We start from the raw sequence: 21,736 nt of genomic DNA, 5'->3' as shown, positions 1-21,736 counted from the left end.
GCTCAGTGTCACTTCTTCAGGTGGGAGTAGCCCGGGGATCCTTTGCGAAACCCTTGCTCCTCTGCTCCCACTCTGGCTGCATGGGGCTGACTGTACCGGCTCCACAGCGGGCTGTGCCTCAGCCTGGAGACCAGAGCCTCACGTCCCCTTGGCTAGGGATTGACTCAGGAATTAAATGTGACCCAGAATGGCCAATGAAATTCAATTCTGGGACTTGTGCTGGAGCCCTGGGAGGAAGCCTCTCCCTCTGGCGGCAAAGCTGGCAGGAGCTGCTTTGGTCACCTTTGCTACAGCCCGGTTGTGGGGACTAGGGGAGGGGAGAGATGCTCACCTTCTCCTGCCGCCACTGCAGGGTGGTGAGGTTGAGGACCCAGAAATCCCGGGCGACACCCCCAGCCGTGAGCCCCCCCAACAGGTACATGGCACCACGGCCCGAAGGCACATAGGCAGCTGCATGGAAGGAGCGGGGTGAGGGGCCTGGGCCCCCATCCTCAGCTCCTGCCAACATCTGTGTCCACCGCCTTTCGCTCACTGAGTACCTGGGGCCAAGATGCAAAAAAGCAGCCTCACTATACAGTCATACCAGCATCCCCTTGGGTGACCCCCCTACTCACTGGTATCCCAGCATCCCCTGGGATCACTCTCCCACTTGGCAGGTATCCCCAAACCCCTAAGGTGACCCTCCTATGACAATCACCTTACCATCCACTGGGGTAGCACCACCCAAATAAGTATCCCAGTCCCTGAGGTCAGCCTCCTGTGACAAGTGTCCCAGCATCCTTTGGGGGTATCCTTCACCTGTAGAGGTTTTTCTGCACCCCACCCCTGAGGGGACTCTTATGTGAGAGACATCTCAGTGTCCCCTGAGGTAACCTTTACCTCATTCAGGTATCCTACCTCCCCAGGGCAGTCCTCACCTGTACAGGTTTCCCAGCAGCCCCTGGGGCAGACCCAGGCCCCCAAACATCCACAAGGTGGCCTCAGGTCCCTCCACCATAGTGTGCCCCAGGCGGTGCAGGAAGCGGCTAGCGGTGTCCTGTGGGTGGGGTGCAGACATGAGGGCTCAGGTAAGGTCATTACAGAGTGTCAGGCTGGGTCTAGGGTCTAGGGGGTAGTCTCGGGAGTGGAATGCGGAGGACGATCCAGGAAGCGGGCTGCATGGCACCTCCCCGGAGAGTGGCATCCACAACTCACGGCTGAGAGGCGGCTGTCCATGAGGGTCTCCCAGACAAGCTGCCCACCGTCCAGCTTTGTGGCGCAGTCAGGGCCCCCGAAGCCCTCAGCACAGATGCACACGCCCAGGCTCTGGGGGACAGCAGAAGGAAGCTCGGGAGGGGCCTTGGTTACCCCCATCCGGCTCCCTGTCCCGCCCAGCTTGCCCTCTTTCCCCTGTACCTGGTTACAGGTCCCTGCCCCGTTGTGGGCATTACAGTTCTCAGGACACAGAGCCATGCGGCAGTGTGGGCCTGCCCAGCCCTGGGGACATCGGCAGAGTCCAGCATCTACGGCCCCGTCCTGGGGCACACACTCCTGGGGGACAGGGCAACTCCCGGGGCCCCCTGACCCACAGCGGGCAGAGCCCACAGAGGCATTGAAGCCCCAGGACGAGGAACCGTTGGCCTCCCAGTGCAGCACCAGCAGCCCTGTTGGAGAGAGTACAGAGGCTTGTCACAAGGCCTCAGTTAAAGTGATATTGAAAAAGGGGGGGGGGGGGGGCGCTTCCCTGGTGGCACAGTGGTTAAGGATCCACCTGCCAATGCAGGGGACATGGGTTCGAGCCCTGGTCTGGGAAGATCCCACATGCCTCAGAGCAAATAAGCCCGTGCACAACTACTGAGCCTGCACTCTAGAGCCATGAGCCACAACTACGGAGCCCACGTGCCACAACTACTGAAGCCCATGCGTCTAGAGCCCGGGCTCCGCAACAAGAGAAGCCACCGCAGTGAGAAGCCTGCGCACCGCAACGAAGAGTAGCCCCCGCTCGCCGCAACTAGGGAAAGCCCGCATGCAGCAACAAAGACCCAACACAGCCAAAAATAAATAAAAATAAAAATAAAAACATTTATTTTTTTTAAAAAAAAGAGAGGGGTGGCCTGCAGGCCCTCTGACCTCATCACCTCCCACTCTCCCGGACCTCTTCGCTCCAGCACCACCGACCCGCTTCCTGTTCTTAAAGCCTGGGCATCTGCTATTCCTCCACCTGAACTAGTTGCCCCTTGTCCACACCGTGAAATCTCCCTTCTGCAAAGGCTCCCTCCCCATCTCCCCAGACAAGCCAGGCTCCCCACTCCTTTCCATTTCCTCCTGTTCCTTACCAAAAGTGTCACTATTCTGACTACAATTTGTTCCCTGCTGTTTGTCAGTCCCCACCTCTGCTGTGAGTCTGTGAAGGCAGCGCCTGTGTCCCTTGTTCACTGCTACATGCCCAGAATTTAGCTCAGGCCCAGCTTACTGCAGGTAAACATTTGCTGAGTGAAATGAAATTGAGGGCCCCTCAGCTCTAGTTACTCACTGTGAAGGGTTTGGGCTTGTGTGCAATCGCCGTCAGGCCAACTACAACTCTGCCCTCTCTTTCACAGCCTTGGAGCCACTCTGATTTACAATATGAAGAGAAGCATTTCCAAACCCAGGCCCTTTAACTGCCATGGGTAACAAATTATTTCTAGTGCATCTCCGTCAGCTGAGCACAGCTGACGTAATAGGGCCTGGTAATTCTTGGTTGTGGGGGCTGTAACCTGTGCACTGCAGGATGCAGAGTAGCATCTCTGGCCTCCACCCACGAAATGCCAGTAGCAGCCCCGATCACGACAATCAGAATGTCTCCAGACAAATGACTCAAAGGGCAAAGTCACTCCTGGATGAGAACCAGCGGGCTGAGGAGATAGATGGTCAGGGGCCCCTGCACCAGCTACATTCTGTGTGCCCCAAAAACATGTCCCAAGTGTCCAGAGACACAACCCAGCCAGTACAATCCTCTCTATTTGCCTCTCAGCTGAAGAAACTGAGACCCAGAGGTGGCAAGGGACTGCCAGCAAGTCTCCCAGCAAGTCAGCTGGCAGAGTCAGGCTGGGTTTTGAGCCCACCTCAGGTAGCAAGGTACAGGGACAAAGGACAGCCCAGAACAGAGGTCCCACTTCCCCCAGTCCCCATACCAGACAGGGCCTGCACAGTGAGGGGCCTGTCCCGCCGCTGGCCGCAGAAGGCAGCAATGAGGCTACGGTCCGACTGGACGACACCAGTGTCCAGGAAGCGCGGGAATCCATCAAAGGCCAGGACATAGCTCAGCTGGAGAGGTGTACAGTAGGATCAGGGGATGATGAGGATCAGAAAGAGGAATGCTTGGGGTCTGGGAGGAGGTGCAGCTCAAGAAGAGAGGGCAATCTGAGACTGGGGAAAAGGCTGCTTGAACCACCTGGGCAGACTGTCAAACTGTGGCATGGAGGCCACCATTCCCACTCCTTTGTTCATAACAGACATGGTTAATCAATCAGGCACTCTTGCATGGAGCCTCTTTCTCAATACACAGATCCTGGCAGCCACTACCAATCGATCAGAGTTGGCTCACAAGGTACCAATATTTACCATACCTGGACTGGGGAATGGGAAACTGGAGTCCAGGAAACAGGAGGCAATCTGGGAAATGGGAGGGTCTGTGGGCTTAGGAACAAATGGGTAGGGGTCTGAGGAATAGAACTGGGAGTTTGATGGATGAAAAAACACGGACATGGGGGCCAGGGTCTGGTCTGAAGATTCAGACTGGGTGGGGGAGACGTGGGCCTGTAAACAGTGCCCTTGGTGCTCACCGTGCAGGGGGTGCTGCTGTCGGGGGAGAAGGTGAGGGTAAGTGGGGGACAGAGGGTCCCAGGGGCACAGGGCTGTAGCACCTCGGTGGCTGAGACAACCCACACACAATAGGACAGGCCTGGCCCAGCTCTCGCTGCCCCACCACCTGGAGGCAGTAGCCCCCCAACCCGGCGTGAGCCCAGTGCCACGGAGGACACGTTGGTGAGGAGGGCACGACCCCCACACTCCCGGAAGCAGGAGCCACCAGCCCTGGGGAGATGGAGGAGAGCCAGCGTCAGACCAGTCCTGCCCTATCCCACCACGTCCCTAACCCCACCCTGCCCCGCCTGGCTGGCCCCTGGCTCACCGGGGGTCCCCATAGTAGCCAGGGGAGCAGAGCTGGCAGTGGGCGCCCTCAGTGTGGTCCTGGCAGAAGCAGAGCCCGTTGAGGTTGTCACAGTGGCCTCGGCGTGGGTCTCCATGCCCGTTGCACTGGCAGGGCCGGCAGCCGCCTGAGCCTGTGGCGTTACCAAAGCTGCCCGGCCGGCATCGTTCACAGTGCTCCCCCCACGTCCAGTCTGTGGAGGCCCCAGCGGCCAGGATGCAGAGTCAGGGGCAAGGGTGAGAAGGAGCCCGACCCTCCCCAAGCCCACCTGGCTCAAAGGAGGGTAACTGGAACCCCGACTGGGGAGCAACTGCAAATCCCAAGAGGGAGTACCGAGGCCCGCCAGAGAGGTGGGTGACACTGAAACCTGTTCGGGGTGAGGAGCAGGCAATGGGACAGAGGGACTCAGAGCCGGGTGAGGGGACGCAGAACCCCACACAGACAAGAGAAAACAGAAGCCCCAAGGAGGCTCCCCCGAGGCCAGTCCCGAGGAGCTCAGGATGAGGGCTGCTCACCCTGGCACTCATCGCAGAAGCCAGGCCCCCGCTTGTGGCAGTGGCTGTGGAAGTTGCAGCCACAGTCCCGGGAACAGCGGGGGGTGGGGGGTCCTGGGGCAGGCGTGGGAGGGGGCAGGTCCGACGTCCAGCCCAGGTCACACACACAGGTGAAGTCTGGGGGTCCACTGCACACCCCATGGCCACAGTCCTCCAGGCACCTGAGGGGGTGTGGAAGGGGTGGGGGAAGGACCGGGCAGGCCTGGAGTCCCCAAGGCATCCACCCCTCACCCCACTCCACCCCATTATCTCCATGGCAACACCATCATAAGCTACTGCCTGTGCCACAGATCCTGGACTCCATGGGTGGCCGTGTCTCCAAGGCAACCCCATCACATGTAGTAACTCCTGTCTCTATAGTAACCAAATATCACCACTGGTGATCTGTTCCCTGTGAAAACCCCTTTCAACTTGGTCCTCCTCCATCTCTACGGCAACGCTGAAGCCTGTGGCCTGCAGTCCAGGGGTGACCTGTCTCCACAGTAACTAGTGTTACATTGAGGACCCTATCACTCTAATGAGGGCCTGCTCTGCAAGGTAAAAAGCCAAGGCTCACTGGGGAGGCTGGCTCCATGGGAGGCAGCCCAGCACCGCGATCACTTCCTTCCAACATCTCCGCATGCACCAGCCCTGGGGCGACATCTCCATGGAAACCCATGCCCCACTCACGTGCGGTTGCAGTATGTGATGCCATCACCCTGGTAGCCCCTCTGGCAGTGACACTCATAGCTGAGAGGTGTGTTCAGGCAGGTCGCCCGCAGGTGGCACCGCGCCAGGCCCAAGCGACACTCATCCACGTCCGGACAGCGGGCATATGCCCAGCGGGCAGGGAGGGCCACAGACAGCCCCAGGCCTTCCCCGACCCACAGGGAGCAGTTACCTCCCCCCAGAGGCCCGGAGAAGTCCCCCTGGAGGCAACTGGGGAAGGGGGGGAAGTTGAAGGAGGTGGTTGGGATGGCGGGGGCGGGGGGGGGGCGGGGATGATAAAGAAACAAGAGACAGAGACAGGAAAACAGTAACAGGGAGAGAGGAGATCAATCAGAGAGACAGAAAGAAATATGAATACGGACAAAGACAGAAAGAGAAATGGAAGAGAGGCAGAGAAAAACCCAGAGAAGGCAGTCAAAAAAAGATTTTAAAAGACAGGAGAGAGAGAGAGGGATACAGTGAAAGGGAGACAGAAGAGAAACAGAAACAGACAAGAAGAACGAAAACAGAAGGAAAGATGAGAGAAGACAAGTCACAGAGACAGGGAAAGAGTTAGCAGGGAGAACAGAGAGAAGGAGAAGAGGGGAAAGAAGAACAGAGATGATGGTAAGAGAAAGGCAAAGGGGCAGAGAAACAAAGAGGCCGTCAGAATTAGGGTGGGCGGAGCGCCCCCACCCGGCCCCGCCCCCCAGGCCCCTGGCCGGCCTCACCGGCCCAGCGTGGGGTTGTCCTCATTGCCGCACCAGCCACACTCGTGGCTCTGCAGACACTCGTGGCAGGTCAGGAAGCGGTCACAGCTCCGGCACCGCGGCTCTGAGTGCACGCTGCAGGGTGACGGGTGTGGGGCTGTCAGAGCCACCCCACTACCCTGGTCTCCGCCCTCCCCTCCGGGAACCCTGCCACCCGGACCGCACCTGTCGTCCCAGCCTCGGCAGCCCCCGTGCGGGTACCGGGCCAGGTAGGCGGCGAACATGAAGCAGGTGTGGGTGGACTGACACCAGGCACACTGGCTAGAGTTGGCCAGGCAGTCGTCACAGGTCAGGCGCCTGGGGGCAGGGAGCAGGGACAGGGTCACCCCACAGCCTGGCCCCCACACCCCCGCACACACCCTCTCCCTGGGCCCGGCTGGGCTCACTGGCTGCAGAGCGGGGGACACTCCTGCGGGCTCTTCAGGGCACCCCGACCCCGGCCCCGCCGGCTGCACGCTGCGTCCCCCTTGCGGCTGGTGCTCTGATGCCACTCGCAGAAGGGGTCCTAGGACGTTGGAGGAATAAGAGCCCAGCTTAGCCTTCTCCCTGGGGCTCCCAGCGCCCATCTCCCAGCACCAGTCCAACAGGCAGCTGCCTCCCTTGCCTGCCAGGGCCCACAGAGCCCTGTTCCAAGCGCAGCTCCTTCCCACAGCCACTGACATCCACGGGTTCTGCCTGACCAGCACCCACTCCCTTTAGGGCAGCAGCACCGCTTTATGTGGTCCAGGTGGGGCTGACTCAATCCCCAGGGTCCAGAGGTGAGCAGGGGGACGCTCCTTCCTCCCAGCCTCACTGACTGGTTCGGGAGCCGGCACAAGCCCAGCCAGAGCAAATGAAAGGCACTTCTGTTGAACTGAGGGGTGAGAGCGAGGTGGGGACAGAAAGGTGCTCGCCTTCCCCGTGGGGCTCCAGTGGCTGAGCAGGGGGTCAAAGTCTGGAGCCCCTGAGGCTCCCTGGCCACTCCCAAGGAATGAACCTCCAGGGAAAATGAGAACGTGCAATGGAGGGAGGTGAACAGCTGACTACACGGTTTGAACCTCTGGAGCGCGCAGGCCTAAAGACCTACTCTGGACTCTGGTGTCTAAGGGGATAAATGCCCCTCTGGTGCAGAGGCGCTGAGTTGGGTTCTCTGGCCCCTGCAACATGCAGTCATGACTGCCAGGGCCTGGCTCTCCAGCCCCTCTCCCCAGCTCACAAACGACAAGGGCCCCGACTGTCTACCCCACCGCCGCCCACAGGGCCCCTCGGCTGCCCGTGCCAAGTCTGGCGGCCCACCCCCTTGCTCAGTCGCCTGCTTTGGCAGGCGAGACCGTGCTGAGACCTCCCCACTGTGGCTGGTGGGTACCTGGGTGCAGGCGTGGCAGTCTCGATGCTCCTCACAGAGTGGGCAGAGGGCAGGCACCAGCACCAGCAGGGACCCGCCGGCCCCGCAGTGTGCCCCGCTCTGGCGCAGGTGGCAGGTCGCGCTGGCCAGACACCAGCCGCAGCCCTGGTCTGCCAAGCAGCCCAGGCAGGAGGAGTAGGAGGCGCAGGCCGACGAGCGATAGGGCTCCAGGAAGAAGAAGGAGATCTCCTGGGGGAGGGGGTCATATGAGGGTCAGGGGTCCACGCTCCAAGTCAAGGTTTGGGATAGGGATTAGAGTTTGGAGCTGAAGACTTAAGTGTTTGGAGACAAGGTTGAGAACTCAGGCCTGCAGAAAGTCAGGATTTAGGACATCAGCAGACAAAAGGGGATCAGGGTTCGAGAAAATCCAGAGATGAGAGGTCAAAGTACGGAGGGCAGAAGTCAGGGTCAGCAAGATCAGGGCAGGAGGAGTCAGAGCCGTGGGCAGGGGTCAGAATATGAGATCAGGTCAGACTCAGCGGGTCAGATGTTGGGGTCTGGGGGTGGTTCAAGGTGAGGCCCAGAGTTCAAGAGTCAAGGAGTAAGAGGTCAGGGTCAAGGGAGTTAGTTTGTGGCCCAGGGCATCTGAGGCCAGGGGCTGGGGTAGGATCAGAGGTGGGGACCTGGGTACTCACGCTGCCCCCTGGCACGCCAGTCCGGTCCCACAGCAGGGTGAGCTCGCTGTGTCCGGGGCCCGCTGAGCCGTTGAGCTGGCCCCGGACCTCTACCGCGTACTTGTGGCCCCGGCCAGGCAGTGGGAAGAGGCGAGCAGACCCTGGACGCTGCAGGCGCCTCGTCTCCTTCTCCTGCTGAGCCACCCAGCGCCCTACCTCCTCCTGAAGTAGGGGTGAGGGGCAGGCAGGGGCCTCAGAACTTTCCACCCACACTGACCCCTGAAGCCCCCAAGAGCCCCAAACCCACCTAGCACCCACCCCCTCCTCTTCCCAGGAGGGCCTGAGTTTCTTAGACCTCCAAAACCTCCAAGTGCCCTTAAACCTCCCAGCAACCCACCTCCTCCTCAGGGGAGTCTGACTTGGTAACTCAGACCTTACCCACCCCCCCACCCAGTTCTGTTCACAACTGAAAACCCCAGCGCCCTCCTACCACAAAGGATAGATCCCATGCCTCTGACTTCTCCCCATTCCTCCTCCCCATCACACATCCAAGCCCCCATATCTACCATAAACAGCCCCCAACATGTCCCAGGCACCCTCACCATGTTTTCTGTGTCAGGGCCACGGGCCATCCGGGCCAGTACGTGCAGACGCTGGGCCCGGGCCCACACGGCCACGTCCTCAGCCCCTGGCCCTCCAGGCCCTCCTGGCAGCAGTGGGTGGATGAAGCCACGGTAGACCAAGGACACGTCGGTCTCTGAGCTAGGTGTCAGGGTGATGGTCGTACTGCGGACAATCAAGACCTGTGCCAGCCAAGGAGGGAGGCGTGCATGAGGACCTCTCTGCATCGCCCCATGGTCCTCACACCTTTCCAGCCACATCAGAGTGAGAAAAGACCAGGCAACCCAATCTCCTTCCCTAGTTTACTAAATGGGAGACTGAGGCCAGAAGCAGGGGGGATAGCTCACCCACGGTCACTCTGGGAAAAGAGTTGGGATTCCGACTCAGACAGCAGACAACAGGGTCCCATCCCCTGCTCATCTCTCCACCTCTCATTAAACTCCAAGACCCTGGACCTTTCAGCATCTTCTTCCTCAACACCCCATCTTTCCACCTAAGCCCTTAAGAGTCCAGATCCCTTAACTAGGGGGTTTGGAGAAATTCCAGGTTAGTAAACACATTCATGTGCCAGGAGGGTGTCACACCCCAACTCCACAGGGACAGAAGCTCAGGCCTGTTCTGGACCTCATCCTATGTATCACATTCTTTGTTATACAATGAACCAGTATATATGTCTAAAAAAAAAAAAAAAGAGTCCAGATCCAAATCCAACGTTTGAAGTGACGCACATACTACGTGATTTACTGCTAGTATGTGTTCTTGTAATTGTAAAAGAGTGGAACAACCCAAGTGTTCATCATGGGAGACTATTTAAATAAACTGTAAAACTACAGCAACTATAAATGGAATATTATGAAGCTATAAAAAAAAAAAGAGGGTGTTTCCTAAGTTCTATTAATGGGAAGCTTGCTAGAATACATTAAGAAAGAAAAGGAGAATGAAAAAACAACAACAACAAAAAGACAAAAAAAAAAAAAGGGAAGTGGTAGTACAGTGTAGATAATATATTACTTTTAGTGCAAGAAAGAAAAATAATTAAATGTCACATTTACTTGTATTTGAATAGGTAAACAGCGGAAGGATATATAAGAAATCCAAATAGATCTTCTGTGGAGAGTTAGGGTGGTCTTGAGTTAGGGGGATGCTGAGGCCAGCTTCCCACACTGAGGGGTGAGGACTGGGTAGATGGAAGAGACTTTTTACTCAACAACTTTTTACACTGTTGTGAGGTTTTTTTGTGTTGTTGTTTTTGTTTTTAACTATCTAGGAGTCATTTATTCTATTTTATTTTTTTTAGCCACACTACACGGCATGTGGGATCTTAGCTCCCCAACCAGGGGTCGAACCCTTGTCCCCTGCATTGGAAGCTCAGAGTCTTAATCACTGGATGCCAGGAAAGTCCCCATTGTTATGGTTTTTGAACCATGTGACTATAATACCTATTTTTAAAGTTAATAAGGAACCACTGTGGAAAACACTTTGATGATTCCTCAATAAGTTAACCATTGGATTACCCTAGCAATTCCGCTCATACTGAAAATAGGTCTTCATTGCAATATTTGCAAATATCAATTCATTATGTTGTACACTTAAAACTAATATAAGGTTGTTTGTCAATTATACCTCAATTAAAAAAAAAAAACAGGGACTTCCCTGGTGGTCCAGTGGTTAAGAATCCCTCTTGCAATGCAGGGGACACTGGTTCAATCCACGGCTGGGGAACTAAGATCCCACATGCCACAGGGAAACTAATCCCGTGCACGACAACTAGAGAGCTCTCATGCCACAACTATAGAGCCCACGTGCCATGGAGCCTGTACGCCACAACTAGAGAGAAGCCCGCACACTGCAACAAAGAGCCCCCGTGCCGCTACAAAAGATTCTGCGTGACACAACTAAGACCCGACAGAGCCAATAAATAAATAAATAAATAAATAAAATATTTTTTAAAAAGGAAAAACTTTCCAAAAGGTATAAACAACCCAAATGTTATCAGCTGATGAATGGACATGGCATGGTCATACAATGGAATGTTATTCAGCCATAAAAAGGAACAAAGTTCTGGGACTTGCCTGGACGTCCAGTAGCTAAGACTCTGTGCTCCCAATGGAGGGAGCCCAGGTTTGACTCCTGGTCAGGGAACTAGATCCCACAGGTTGCAACTAAGAGTTTGCATGCTGCAACTAAAGATCCCATGTGCCACAACTAAGACCTGACACAGTTAAATAAATAAATAAATAAATTTTTTTTTAAAAAAAAATGAACAAAGTTCTGACACATGCCACAACACGGATGAGCCTTGAAAACATTATGCTGAGTGAATGGAGTCACACACAAAAGGCCACATACTATATGATTCCATTTATATGACCTATCCAGAGTTAACAAATCCAGATACAGAAAAAAAAAAGGTTAGTGGTTGCCAGGGGCCAAGGGGAGAGGGGAATGGAGAGTGATTACTTCATGGATCTGGGGTCTCCTTTTGGGGTTATAAAAATGTTCTGGTGGGGCACATCCCCAGTGGTGTGGTGACTAAGACTCCACGGTCCCAGTGCAGGGGGCCCGGATTCAATCCCTGGTCGGGGAACTAGATCCTACACGCAAGCCACAACTAAGAGTTCACATTCCGCAACTAAAAACAAAAAAACAAAAAAACAGGGCTTCCCTGGTGGTGCAGTGGTTAAGAATACGCCTGCCAATGCAGGGGACACAGGTTCAAGCCCTGGTCCAGGAGGGTCCCACATGCCGCAGAGCAAATAAGCCCGTGCGCCACAACTACTGAGCCTGTGCTCTAGAGCCCGTGAGCCACAACTACTGAGTCCGCGTGCCACAACTACTGAAGCCTGTGCCTAGAGCCCGTGCTCCTCAACAACAGAAGCCACCTCAGTGAGAAGCCCGAGCACCGCAACAAAGAGTAGCCCCCGCTCGCCGCAACTAGAGAAAGCCCACGTGCAGCAACGAAGACCCAACGCAGCCAAAAAAAGTTTTAAAAATAAAAATAAGGGCTTCCCTGGTGGCGCAGTGGTTCAGAGTCCACCTGCCGATGCAGGGGACGCGGGTTCGTGCCCCGGTCCGGGAAGATCCCACGTGCCGCGGAGCGGCTGGGCCCGTGAGCCATGGCCGCTGAGCCTGCACGTCCAGAGCCTGTGCTCCGCAACGGGAGAGGCCACAACAGTGAGAGGCCCGTGTACCACAAAAACAATAAATAAATAAAAATAAAAATAAAAAAATTTATGGTTTTTTTTTTTTTTTTTTTTTTTTTTTGGTGTGTGTGGTACGTGGGCCTCTCACTGTTGTGGCCTCTCCCGTTGCAGAGCACAGGCTCCAGAAGAACAGGCTCAGCGTCCGTGGCTCACGGGCCCAGCTGCTCGGCGGCACGTGGGATCTTCCTGGACCGGGGCACGAACCCGTGTCCCCTGCATTGGCAGGCGGACTCTCAACCAATGTGCCACCAGGGAAGCCCAAAATAAATAAATTTAAAACAAAACAAAACAAAAACAACATGCCTCAATGAAGATCCCGTGGGTCGCAATTAAGAGCCGGCACAGCTTAAGAAAAAAAAAAAAATGTTCTGGGGACTTCCCTGGTGGTCCAGTGATTAGGGCTCCGTGCTTCCACCACAGGGGCACGGGTTCCATCCCTGGTTGGGGAACTAGGATCCTGAATGCCACATGGTGTGGTCAAAAAAAGAAAGAAAAAATGTTCTTGAACTAGAGAGTGGTGATAGTTGCACAGTATTGTGAAGGTGATAAAGGTCACTAATGGTAAGTTTTATGTTATGTGCATTTCACCACAGTTAAAACTTTTCTTAGGCCAATAAGGAAGATCAGACCCTTGCACATAAAGACTTAAGGGGTAAACGCAAGAGTGATAAAGATCCATTCGAAAAATGAAAACTCTAAGACCAAGCCCTTCAACACTCCACACTGGGCCCCATCCCCTGGCTCCCCACCTTGTCAGGCTGGGAGGCATTGGGCGGCTGTTGGAAGGTGAGCAGGTGCAGGCCAGGCAGGAAGCTCTGGGTGACACAGGCCTCCAGGGAGGTAACGAAGACAGGTACGGGCCCCCACCAGCCCACGGTGCCTGAGATCTGCTCCCCTCGGCAGCGGGCCTGCTCTGTGAGGACAGGAGGGTCAGGAGATGGGGGTTGGTGTCGGGTGCTATGCTGCCCCCTCCCACACTGCCACTGGACACTCACCAGGCCGAGGGAGGCAGCTCTCGTTGTGTACGCACCAGCCCAGGGCGCCGGGCCCCCGGGGAGGAGCAGCGGTGCTGCTGAACGCCAGGCAGGCCTGGCAGTCACCCAGGAGGCGGCCCAGGCCCAGGCAGCTGGCAGCCGGACACTGCAGAGAAGGGAAAGACAGGGGTCACTATCCACTGGGGCTTGAGGGACCTGGGAAAAGCTGTGGATTCAGGAGGCTTGGGGCGGAAAGGTCGGGGGTTGGAGAAGGGAATTGAAAGCTGGGTTGGAACGAGAAACATCAAGAGTGGTGGGGGATCCAGGGACAGAGACGTAAGTTCAAAAGGATCAGGAAGAGGGTCAAAGATTCAAGGGTCAGTAGTCAGGAATGCCGATCTTAGGTGTGAAAACTAGCCTCCCAAGTGCAGGAAAGTCCTCCCCAGCTTAGGTCTGGGCAGAAGACACTGAGGACCAGGTCTCCGTGCTAAGGGGCAGAGTACTAGGACAGTCACTCACGGCCCCCGAGGGAGTCCCAGGAGGCGGTGCAGCTTGGCAGGCTCCCTGACACCAACTGCATTCAGGGTCTCGCGAGCAGACGCTGTGGTCCGTGTACATGGAGCAATAGTCCAGGTGGTACTGTAGAGAGATGGGCAGGGAGGAGGGGGTGCCTCAGACCTGGGGCCTGCTCCCACGTCCTTGCTCACTTTGATGAGCCCAGGGAACCCCAACTGCTCAGGACCTTAAGGACCCCTGTCCACTTCTCCCCCAGCCCCAGGGACCACTGCCCCTCTGCCCTCAGCTCCAGGGACCACCATTCCTCCTCCCTTGGACCTGGGGACTGACCTCCCTCCTCTCACGGCCCTAGGGACCTCCCCTCCTTCTCCCAGGGACACCCCCCAACTTCCTCCCTTAACCATGGGAAACATGCTACCTCCTCCCCAGCCACCCTCTCCCTATCACCCCAGTGCTCACGTCTGGAGCAGGCGCCTGGAACACAAAGGGAGGCACCTTGTAGGCCATCAAGTCCCCACGGGGCCGGCCACTGTACCCCCCTGCCACCAACAGGACGCTGCCACCAAGCACAGCTGCCACATGTGAGTACCGACCACTGGGTGGTGCTGCTCGGCCTAGGAGAATACAGACCCCCCCGAGGACATGTGACCCCCCACCCCAATCCCAGCTTCGTGGCTCCCACCTTGAGGACCACCCCTGACTCTCCTATGCCTCAACCCCACTTGCCCAAGGAAACCCTCCCAGCCTGCCTGGCCCTGCTCTAGTCTTAGTTCTCTCACCTCCTGGAGCTCCCACGCTGCTGCCCAAGTCACCTTCCAGACAGAACATGATCTTTGGGGTCAAATCCTGGATCTACCATTTCCTTGGTTTCAAATCATGGATCAACTACTGACCAGCTGTGTGGCCTTGGGCAGGAGACCCGATTTCTCTTGAGTCTTGGTTTTCTCCTCTGTGCATGGAACCTTGCCCTCGGGGAGCAGTGAGGCAGGCCGCCTGGCTCTCACCAGTTGTCTGTCTGACACCAGCCTCCCTTCTGGTGACAGCCTCTGATTGTCCTCTGGAGAACCACCCCTCCCACCCACAGTCCCCAAGGCTCAAGTCGAGCTGTCCCTGCCTCTAGCAGCAGCAGGGCTTGAGCCCAGGCCTATCAGAGTCAGTGACTAGTTCAGGGAGGGGACCCAATTGCTACAGTTCTTGGGAAAAAGGTACTGTCTTCCCTCTGGGCATTTTAAAGGGGTAGGATAAAATCCCAGAGACGCTGGTGACCATCTACAAAAGGCAAATCTGCTACAGACTGAAGGAAATCCAGCTGAGAACTGGGGAGAGAAATGGCTCATGCCATTATGTGAGCACCTGGATCCAGGCCAGCCTGCAGCCAGTTTTCACTCAAGTGAGTCAAGAAATTCTTTTTGCTTAAGCTGGTTGGGTGGGGTTTCTGTCACTTACAACCAAGAGTCTTGACTCACGGGTAAGCAGTCAGTGATTGGTGACTCCCTCACACTCTTACTGACCTGTATGCTCTGTAAGTATATGGGACTTGGCCCAGGGGATCAAAATCTAAAAAGGAGGAGGCCTCCAGAAACCTCACACTCTAGCCTACCCAGTGAAGGGGCCTGAAGGAGGGACAGGAGAAGCAGTGGAGCCCTGGATTGGAGGCCTCCAATGCTAGGCTAAGGCTTTATTTCTTTTTTTCAAATATTTATTTATTTATTTATTTATTTGGTTGTGCTGGGTCTTAGTTGCAGCAGGCAGGCTCCTTAGTTGCGGCTCGCTGGCTCCTTAGTTGTGGCGTGCAAACTCCTAGTTGCAGCATGCACGTGGGATCTAGTTCTCTGACCAGGGATCAAACCCGGGGCCCCTGCATTGGGAGTGTGAAGTCTTAACCACTGCACCACCAGGGAAGTCCCATTCCTGATGGTCAAACAGGATTCCTTGGGGACCCTTCCTCTTGCCCACCCCTTAAATGTTACTGTCCCTTCTTTTATGTTTGTTCTTTGTCCTCACTCTTCTGTTCAGAAGGGTGGGGAGAACAGATGGGCCTCTGGGAAGTCCATAGCCCCTAAAAGGATATGCCCAGTTTGTGTACACAAGTGTCTGAGGAGAGGGCCTGTGACTTTCTTCCCATTCACAAAGCAGTCTCTGATCTAATGAGCTTGAAAGGCTTCTCCACACCCCCTCCAGGTGAGCCCTCTGGCCCTGCGCTATTAGGACAACGTGTTGGGCCCTTCACTGGACTGACTGTCTTCTTTCTTCACTTCATTTTACTCAATTTATTCTCACAACAGCCCAGTGCTTTAAGTGTTATTACATTTTACAGAGGGGAAAGTTGAGGTGCAAAGAGATTAAATGATGGTTTTTGTACAAAAGGTTGTTTAGGAATGGCCATCCTGGTTCTGCCACTTGCCCACTGTGTGACCTTGGAAAAGTTGCTTCTTTGTAGGCAGTCCCCTGGGACAGCTGATAATTGGCAAAACCTGGATTGGACCTAGATCTGATGCTTCTGAAAATGTCTCCCATCTCCATAGCAACAATGCCCCTGTCCTATCTCTAGTGCAGGTGTGCCTCCTGAGGCCAGCTCCGGTAGGATATTGGGCTCACCCCAACAAGGACCGGGGTGGCTCCTGCCCAAAGCCCAGTATCACTGTGGGAGCAAGCGTGACCCTCACGAGCCCGTCATGGAGACAGAGGGGCCACTCACCCTCGGGAGTTCCTGGAGGGGCAAGCTCGGCCCCCGACACCCACTGATGGCAGCCAAGGTGGTAGAAGAAGATGCCATCTTCATAGCACTTTTCCTCCTGGTAATGGGTGTGCACGTTGCCCCCTGGGAAAGGAGGAAAGGGGCACAGCTGGCAAGCCTGGGGGGAGGTGAGGACACCCCTGCAGGGAGCCTCAGCTCAGCCCTGGGCCCCTGGCAGGCAGGCAGGTAGGTGGGATCGGGGAGCCTCCTCACCATAGACCACCATGTAGTTGCCCAGGACACTGGCTGTGTGAAAGGCCCGCTCCCGTGGGCCCTGAAGCCCATCCCGGCCCTTCAGGGTGGTCCACACGCGCCGATCCACGTGGAAGAGCTCGGTGGAGTTCACCCGCACAGAGAACCTGTAGGGGAGGGGTAGAGGGGGAGCTGGAGGCGGGAAGGGCCTCTCTCCCTCCTCTGGGCTCTTATGAGTTGTGTGATCACCCATAGTTGAGACTGGCTTTACTGGATTTATATCCCTTCAGAACTAGAAGCTCCTCATGGGCAGGACCCAGGTTTGATTGATCTCTGGGTTCCCTGCATAATCTAGCCAGGGCTAGACACCGAGCAGGGGTTGGTTAAATGACTGGATGAGTGGGAATGCGTGGGGAAGCAAGTGGCCGAGAGATTGAATGACAGACTAGAGAATGTGTGAGTCGGGGAGTAAATGAGTGAATAAACAAATGAGTGAATGAATGACAGACGGGGTGACTGAATGACTGCAGGGGTCTACCAGTGGGCAAAGACCGTTAAAGCACAAAGGCCCAGGGTGTTAGGCCAGGCCTGGCCCTGCAAGGCATGGGTCGTGGGGCAGGTGACTCACCGGGCAGTGGAGGGCCGGTGTCCACCGTGAACCAGCAGGGCACGTGACGGGGCATGGAACACCATGGAATGGCCAGTGGCGGCAGGGGGCCGCCCACCTGCCGGAATCACCTGTTCCCAATAGCCCCCACTGGTGCTGTCGAGGCGGAAACGGAAGAGGCCAGAGGAGAAGAGGTCGTGCTGGGTGCGGCCACCAGACACATAGAGCCAGATGCTGTCCACTAGGGCTGCTGCATGACCTGCCAGGCCTGGCGGCCCTGAGGAACTGGAAGCAGCTGGTGCCAGAAGCTCCCAGTGGCCACTGCCCAGCGGGCTAAAGGCCCAAACGTCACTGGTGAGGGAGCCGTCAGCCAACTCACCACCCATCAGCACCAGGGAGCCGGCCCAAGCCACAGCCACGTGGGAGTGACGGGCAGCCTGTGAGGAAGAGACCAGGAGACAGAGATGGAGACGGAAACAGATGGTGACACAGAGCAAGAGAAAGACAGAGAGAGATGCAGAGACAGGGCAAGATGGAGAGACAGAGATACAGAGAAAGAGAAGGTGAGAGAGGAGCAGAGACATAGAAAGAGAGAAGAGAAGAGAAACGGACCCAGAAAGACAGACGCATGCGAATAAAGAGAGGTATGACAGAGAAACACAATAGGAGAAGGTGGAGTCAGGGAGAAATGACAAGAGACCAGTAGCGAGAGTAAGAGGATAACCCAGAGAGAAGGAGACACAGAGACCGAGAGAGAGCAGAAGACCAAGAGTCAGAAACAAAAACCAAAAGATGGACCAAGAGAGACAGGAGACACACAGAAAGGTAAGATGCAGAAAGGAAGATAAACGAAGAAGAAAGATAATCAAAGACAGGAAAGCAGAAGCCGGAGGTGTAGGTGGTCATGTTTCACGCTGCGGGAGCTGGGGGTGTGCAGGGTGATGGGGTCGCTCTGGGGTGCCCTGGCTGGGTCTGACAGAGTCGACAGGCACCTCCAGGCAGGGCAGAGGTAGGGTCCATACCGGGGCAGGACTCAGGTCCCAGCGCTCCCAGGTGTTGGCAGAGAAGTTGTACAGGACGAGGTCACCCAGGGCGCTGTTGAGGTCCTGGCCTGTGGAGAGGTGGACAGTCTCAGGCCCTGGCCACAGGCTGCCACCAGGCCTCTAGACCCCAGACTCATATCCCATCTGCTCACCTCCGAAAACAGCCAGCAGCCCCGGTGGGGACAGGAAGGCACCAGCCGCCCCGATACGGGCTGAGAAGGCGGGGTCCCCGGCACTCACGTTGTGCCACCAGCCAGCCCCCTGGTTCTCCCATAGGTGCAGGTCACAGGCGCGTCCCAGGAAACCAGGCTCACAGCGGCACGGTCCCAGGGGCTGGGGGGAAGGGGGCACAAAGGCAGGGACAGAGAGAGAGAGAAAGAAACAGACAGGGAGCAGAGAGAGAGCCAGAGTGAGACAGATGGAGCAAAAACGGAGGAGAGAGATGAACAGGAAAGGAGAGGATGGAAAAATAAAGATAGACAGGCAAAGAAAGAGACAGGAAGGAGACAGGCCAACAGGCAGAGGAAGAGATGGACACAGAGGCACCATCAGAGGGAGGCAGAGAAGAGGAAAAAAGAAGAGAGACCAACAGAAAAAGGGAAAGGAAAAAGAAAAAGACCCAGAAAGGAAAATGAGGACAGATAGAAAGACAGGTTGGAGAAAAAAAAACTGATGAAGTCAATGTCGGCCTGGGCTGGAAAAGCTCAGGTCCGGGGAGGTCAAGGCAGGGAGGGCTCAAGGCGTGATCCAGTCCCAAAGCTGGATATGCATGGTTCAGGCCCAAGGTCAGTGGTCAAAAGTCAGAAGTCATGGCTGGGGGCCCAAGGCCAGACAGAGTGGCTGAGTGGGAGAGTGGAGCCAGGCCCAGCACGGGGAAGGCAGGCAGGTTCACAGGTGAGAAGTGGGCTATAGGTGAGGTTGGGAGTGAGCTCAGGCAGAGGAGGGGCCCCAGTGAAGGTGGAGTGGAAGTGGAGTAACAGGTTGGGGGAGTGGGATCTGGAAGGAGAGGGAGGAGATCTCTGGGAGGGAGCAGGGTCCCTGGGGGGTCAGCGTCATGGGAGAGGATGGGATGGCAGGGGTTGTTTCAGGCAGGGGCAGAGTCAGGTCTAGGACACGGGAGTGGTGGCTGTGATCACAGGGCAGGGCCCCCGGGGGACACAGCTGGGGGCAGGCTCACCGAGGCGCAGGTGCCATGGCTGCCACAGTAGGCTGGGCACTCCTGCAGGCCGCAGTCAGGGCCCCCCCAGCCCGGCTCACAGACACACACCCCTGGGGGCTGGCACTGCCCATGGCTGTAGCAGCCCCCCGGGCACAGGGAGAAGCGGAATGAGGCGTTGAAGCCGAGCAGGTTGTAGTTGGCATCGCTGAAGAGGTGCAGCAGCATCTGCAGGCACACGGTGGGTAGGGCTCTGGGGCTGGACAGGGAGGGGGTCCACTCCTGCCCCCACCCCACCCTGGGGTCCCCATCTCCTTTCTTTGTCTCTCTCCACCTTTCTTTGTCCCTGTATCCTTCTGAATGATGTCAAGTCCCCCCGCCTTTTGTTTCCCTCTGTGCTGTGTATCTACCCCCGTCCTGCACACTCCACTCAGATGCCCCAGCCACAGCCCCGCAGCCGGGCCCCACCAACCTTGCCCGAGGAAGCCTCAATGGGCGGAGGCCGGGTGCTCCCACTGAGACTGGCAAGCAGGGGCCCGCGGGGGGAGTCACCATCATACACGAACAGGTAGTCATACGTGCATTCTGTGTCCAGGAAAAGGAAGTCCAGCAGGATCCGGTACTGGGAGCTCGGGGCTGAACCGTGAGAACAGGTGGGCCAGGCTCAGATGTGGACCCTCTCCCCATGCCTCCATGCAGCCCCCCAACAAACACCAAGCCCTGCTCCTCGTAACGCTGGGATGGGGGCCCAAAGATGAGTGTCAGACCTGGGACTTGCCTTCAAGGGGCTCCCAGGCTCACAGCCCAGGGAGGTCAGAGCTGCGACAGCATGAAGGACAGAAGCTCAAAGAAGAAATTACAGTACAGTATCATCCCTGGAAAGGACCCCTGAGATCAGGCTGAACACCGCTAACTATTCAGATGGGGAAACTGAAGTGCAGAGAGAGGAGCCCCATCCCAGTGGTCACACAGAACTTCCCATTTATTCTTGAGCCTCAGACATGCCCAAGCCTGAGGGTCAATCCAGGCGTGAGCAGAGAGGCATACTCCCAGATGGAAAAGGGCCTCCGTGAGGGTCCTCTGTTCCAGACTCAACAGAGCTCTCAGGGAAGAGGTCCCTTTCTTCCCCCTGGCCAAAGACTGAAACTTGGAGCACCACAGCTCCTCTCTGCCCCCACCCAGGGTCTCTTCTCTCTGTTTATTGTATTCAATAGTAGCTAAGGGCACAGACTCTGGAGCCAGACTGCCTGGGCTCCAATCTTGGCTCTGCCACTTACTAGCCACTAGCTGTGTGACCTTGGGCAAGTCAGCTAACCTCTCTGGATCTGTTTCTTCATCTGTAAAATGGGGATATAATCACTCTGGTCGATTCAAACTTCTTGGCCACTAATCCCATCAAGAGATGATGGCTGACTCCCGGCCCCTTGTATCTGGGAAGAACCTCAGAGACTAGCTTGGCCAATACAAACCAGAAAGGATGCTCTGGGACTTCCAAGGCTAGATCAGAGGAAGCCTGCAATTTTTACCTGGGCCTCGTGGAATACTCCTTCTCAGAATCCAGCTGTCACGCTATGAAAAGCCAAAGTCACATGGAGGGGCCATGTGTAGGCGTCCCAGCTGTCACCCCAGCTGAGCTTCCAGCTGACAGCCAGCATCAACTGCCAGCCCTGTGAGGGAGCCTTCTTGGATGCCCGGCCCAGGTGAGTGTTCAGATGACTGCAGTCCCCACTGGTCTGACTGCGACCACATGGGAGGCCATAATGGATAATGCACCTAGAGTGCTTACGATAGGGCCTAGCACTTCATAATGCTACTACTCCTAGCACTGTCACTCTTCTTGCTCTCTGCCAGGTCCTGGTTGCAAAAGGTTCTCTCATCCCACATCTCCCACTAGGGGCTCAGGGAAGGCTTGTGGGCCAGGGAGACCAGGAGACCTGGGTTCCAGCTCTGCTCCTGACCCTAGGCCAGCCCCTCTACCCATGCTCCTCAGTACACCCATCTGCATGCCAGAGATGCTCTTCCACTATTCACGAGCTGTGTGATCTTGGGCCAGTTCCATGGGCTCTCTGGGCCTCAGTTTCCTTGATGTAAAATGGGGATACTTCTCCTCAGCCACCAAGGCTGGTATGAAGATCCCAGATGGTGACTCTTAACAAGCCAGCCCGGGCCTTGTCCTCCCTCACCAGGACCACTGATTCAGTCTCCTTCCTGGCCTCCTGGCCTGTTCTGACATGGGTCCCCGAGGGATCTCCCCAGCTTGACATCTGGCCCTTATGGCCCTTACCCTCCCCTGCTCAAAAGCCCTCCATGGCTCCCCACCATCTCCAGGAGAAAGTCCAGCTCCCTAACCTGGTGTTTGGAGTCTCAACTTGTCTCACATCACCCCACAGCTTACAGCTCTATCAGGAGCTGGGCCTGTGCAGAAGTTCCTCTCTCTGTCCAGAGCACATTCTCCCTTCCTGCCAGCAAACTTCCCCACCTTCTTCAAGAAGCCTTCCCTGATGCCCCCT

The 21,736-nt window shown here is 56.3% G+C and overlaps 1 protein-coding gene across 2 annotated transcripts in view; it reads right to left on the bottom strand.

Moving 5' to 3' along the window:
• MEGF8 (multiple EGF like domains 8) overlaps positions 1–21,736 on the bottom strand; it is a 43,149-nt gene that overhangs the window by 17,638 nt on the left and 3,775 nt on the right. Inside the window, exons 2-27 of one of the 2 annotated variants that reach the window (XM_059045293.2) lie at positions 19,699–19,862; positions 19,248–19,454; positions 18,223–18,403; positions 18,050–18,138; positions 17,049–17,464; positions 16,442–16,587; positions 16,190–16,312; positions 13,951–14,105; positions 13,495–13,614; positions 12,997–13,141; positions 12,751–12,914; positions 8,780–8,980; positions 8,199–8,399; positions 7,525–7,752; positions 6,566–6,684; positions 6,345–6,476; positions 6,141–6,254; positions 5,392–5,640; positions 4,684–4,883; positions 4,151–4,361; positions 3,804–4,053; positions 3,153–3,285; positions 1,396–1,643; positions 1,195–1,305; positions 918–1,036; positions 332–539 (exon numbers count right to left, since the gene is read on the bottom strand). In XM_059045293.2, coding sequence (XP_058901276.1) covers positions 332–539; positions 918–1,036; positions 1,195–1,305; positions 1,396–1,643; positions 3,153–3,285; positions 3,804–4,053; positions 4,151–4,361; positions 4,684–4,883; positions 5,392–5,640; positions 6,141–6,254; positions 6,345–6,476; positions 6,566–6,684; positions 7,525–7,752; positions 8,199–8,399; positions 8,780–8,980; positions 12,751–12,914; positions 12,997–13,141; positions 13,495–13,614; positions 13,951–14,105; positions 16,190–16,312; positions 16,442–16,587; positions 17,049–17,464; positions 18,050–18,138; positions 18,223–18,403; positions 19,248–19,454; positions 19,699–19,862 — 4,634 coding nt within the window. The remainder of the gene's footprint in view (positions 1–331; positions 540–917; positions 1,037–1,194; positions 1,306–1,395; positions 1,644–3,152; positions 3,286–3,803; positions 4,054–4,150; positions 4,362–4,683; positions 4,884–5,391; positions 5,641–6,140; positions 6,255–6,344; positions 6,477–6,565; positions 6,685–7,524; positions 7,753–8,198; positions 8,400–8,779; positions 8,981–12,750; positions 12,915–12,996; positions 13,142–13,494; positions 13,615–13,950; positions 14,106–16,189; positions 16,313–16,441; positions 16,588–17,048; positions 17,465–18,049; positions 18,139–18,222; positions 18,404–19,247; positions 19,455–19,698; positions 19,863–21,736) is intronic. The other variant, XM_067020419.1, reaches the window with a different exon arrangement.

This window comes from Kogia breviceps, chromosome 18 (genome assembly GCF_026419965.1).
Source record: "Kogia breviceps isolate mKogBre1 chromosome 18, mKogBre1 haplotype 1, whole genome shotgun sequence".
In the NCBI taxonomy this organism is placed as follows: domain Eukaryota; kingdom Metazoa; phylum Chordata; class Mammalia; order Artiodactyla; family Physeteridae; genus Kogia; species Kogia breviceps.
The sequence above is the reverse complement of the archived record's forward strand: the minus strand, read 5'-3'. Positions and strand labels throughout refer to the sequence as shown.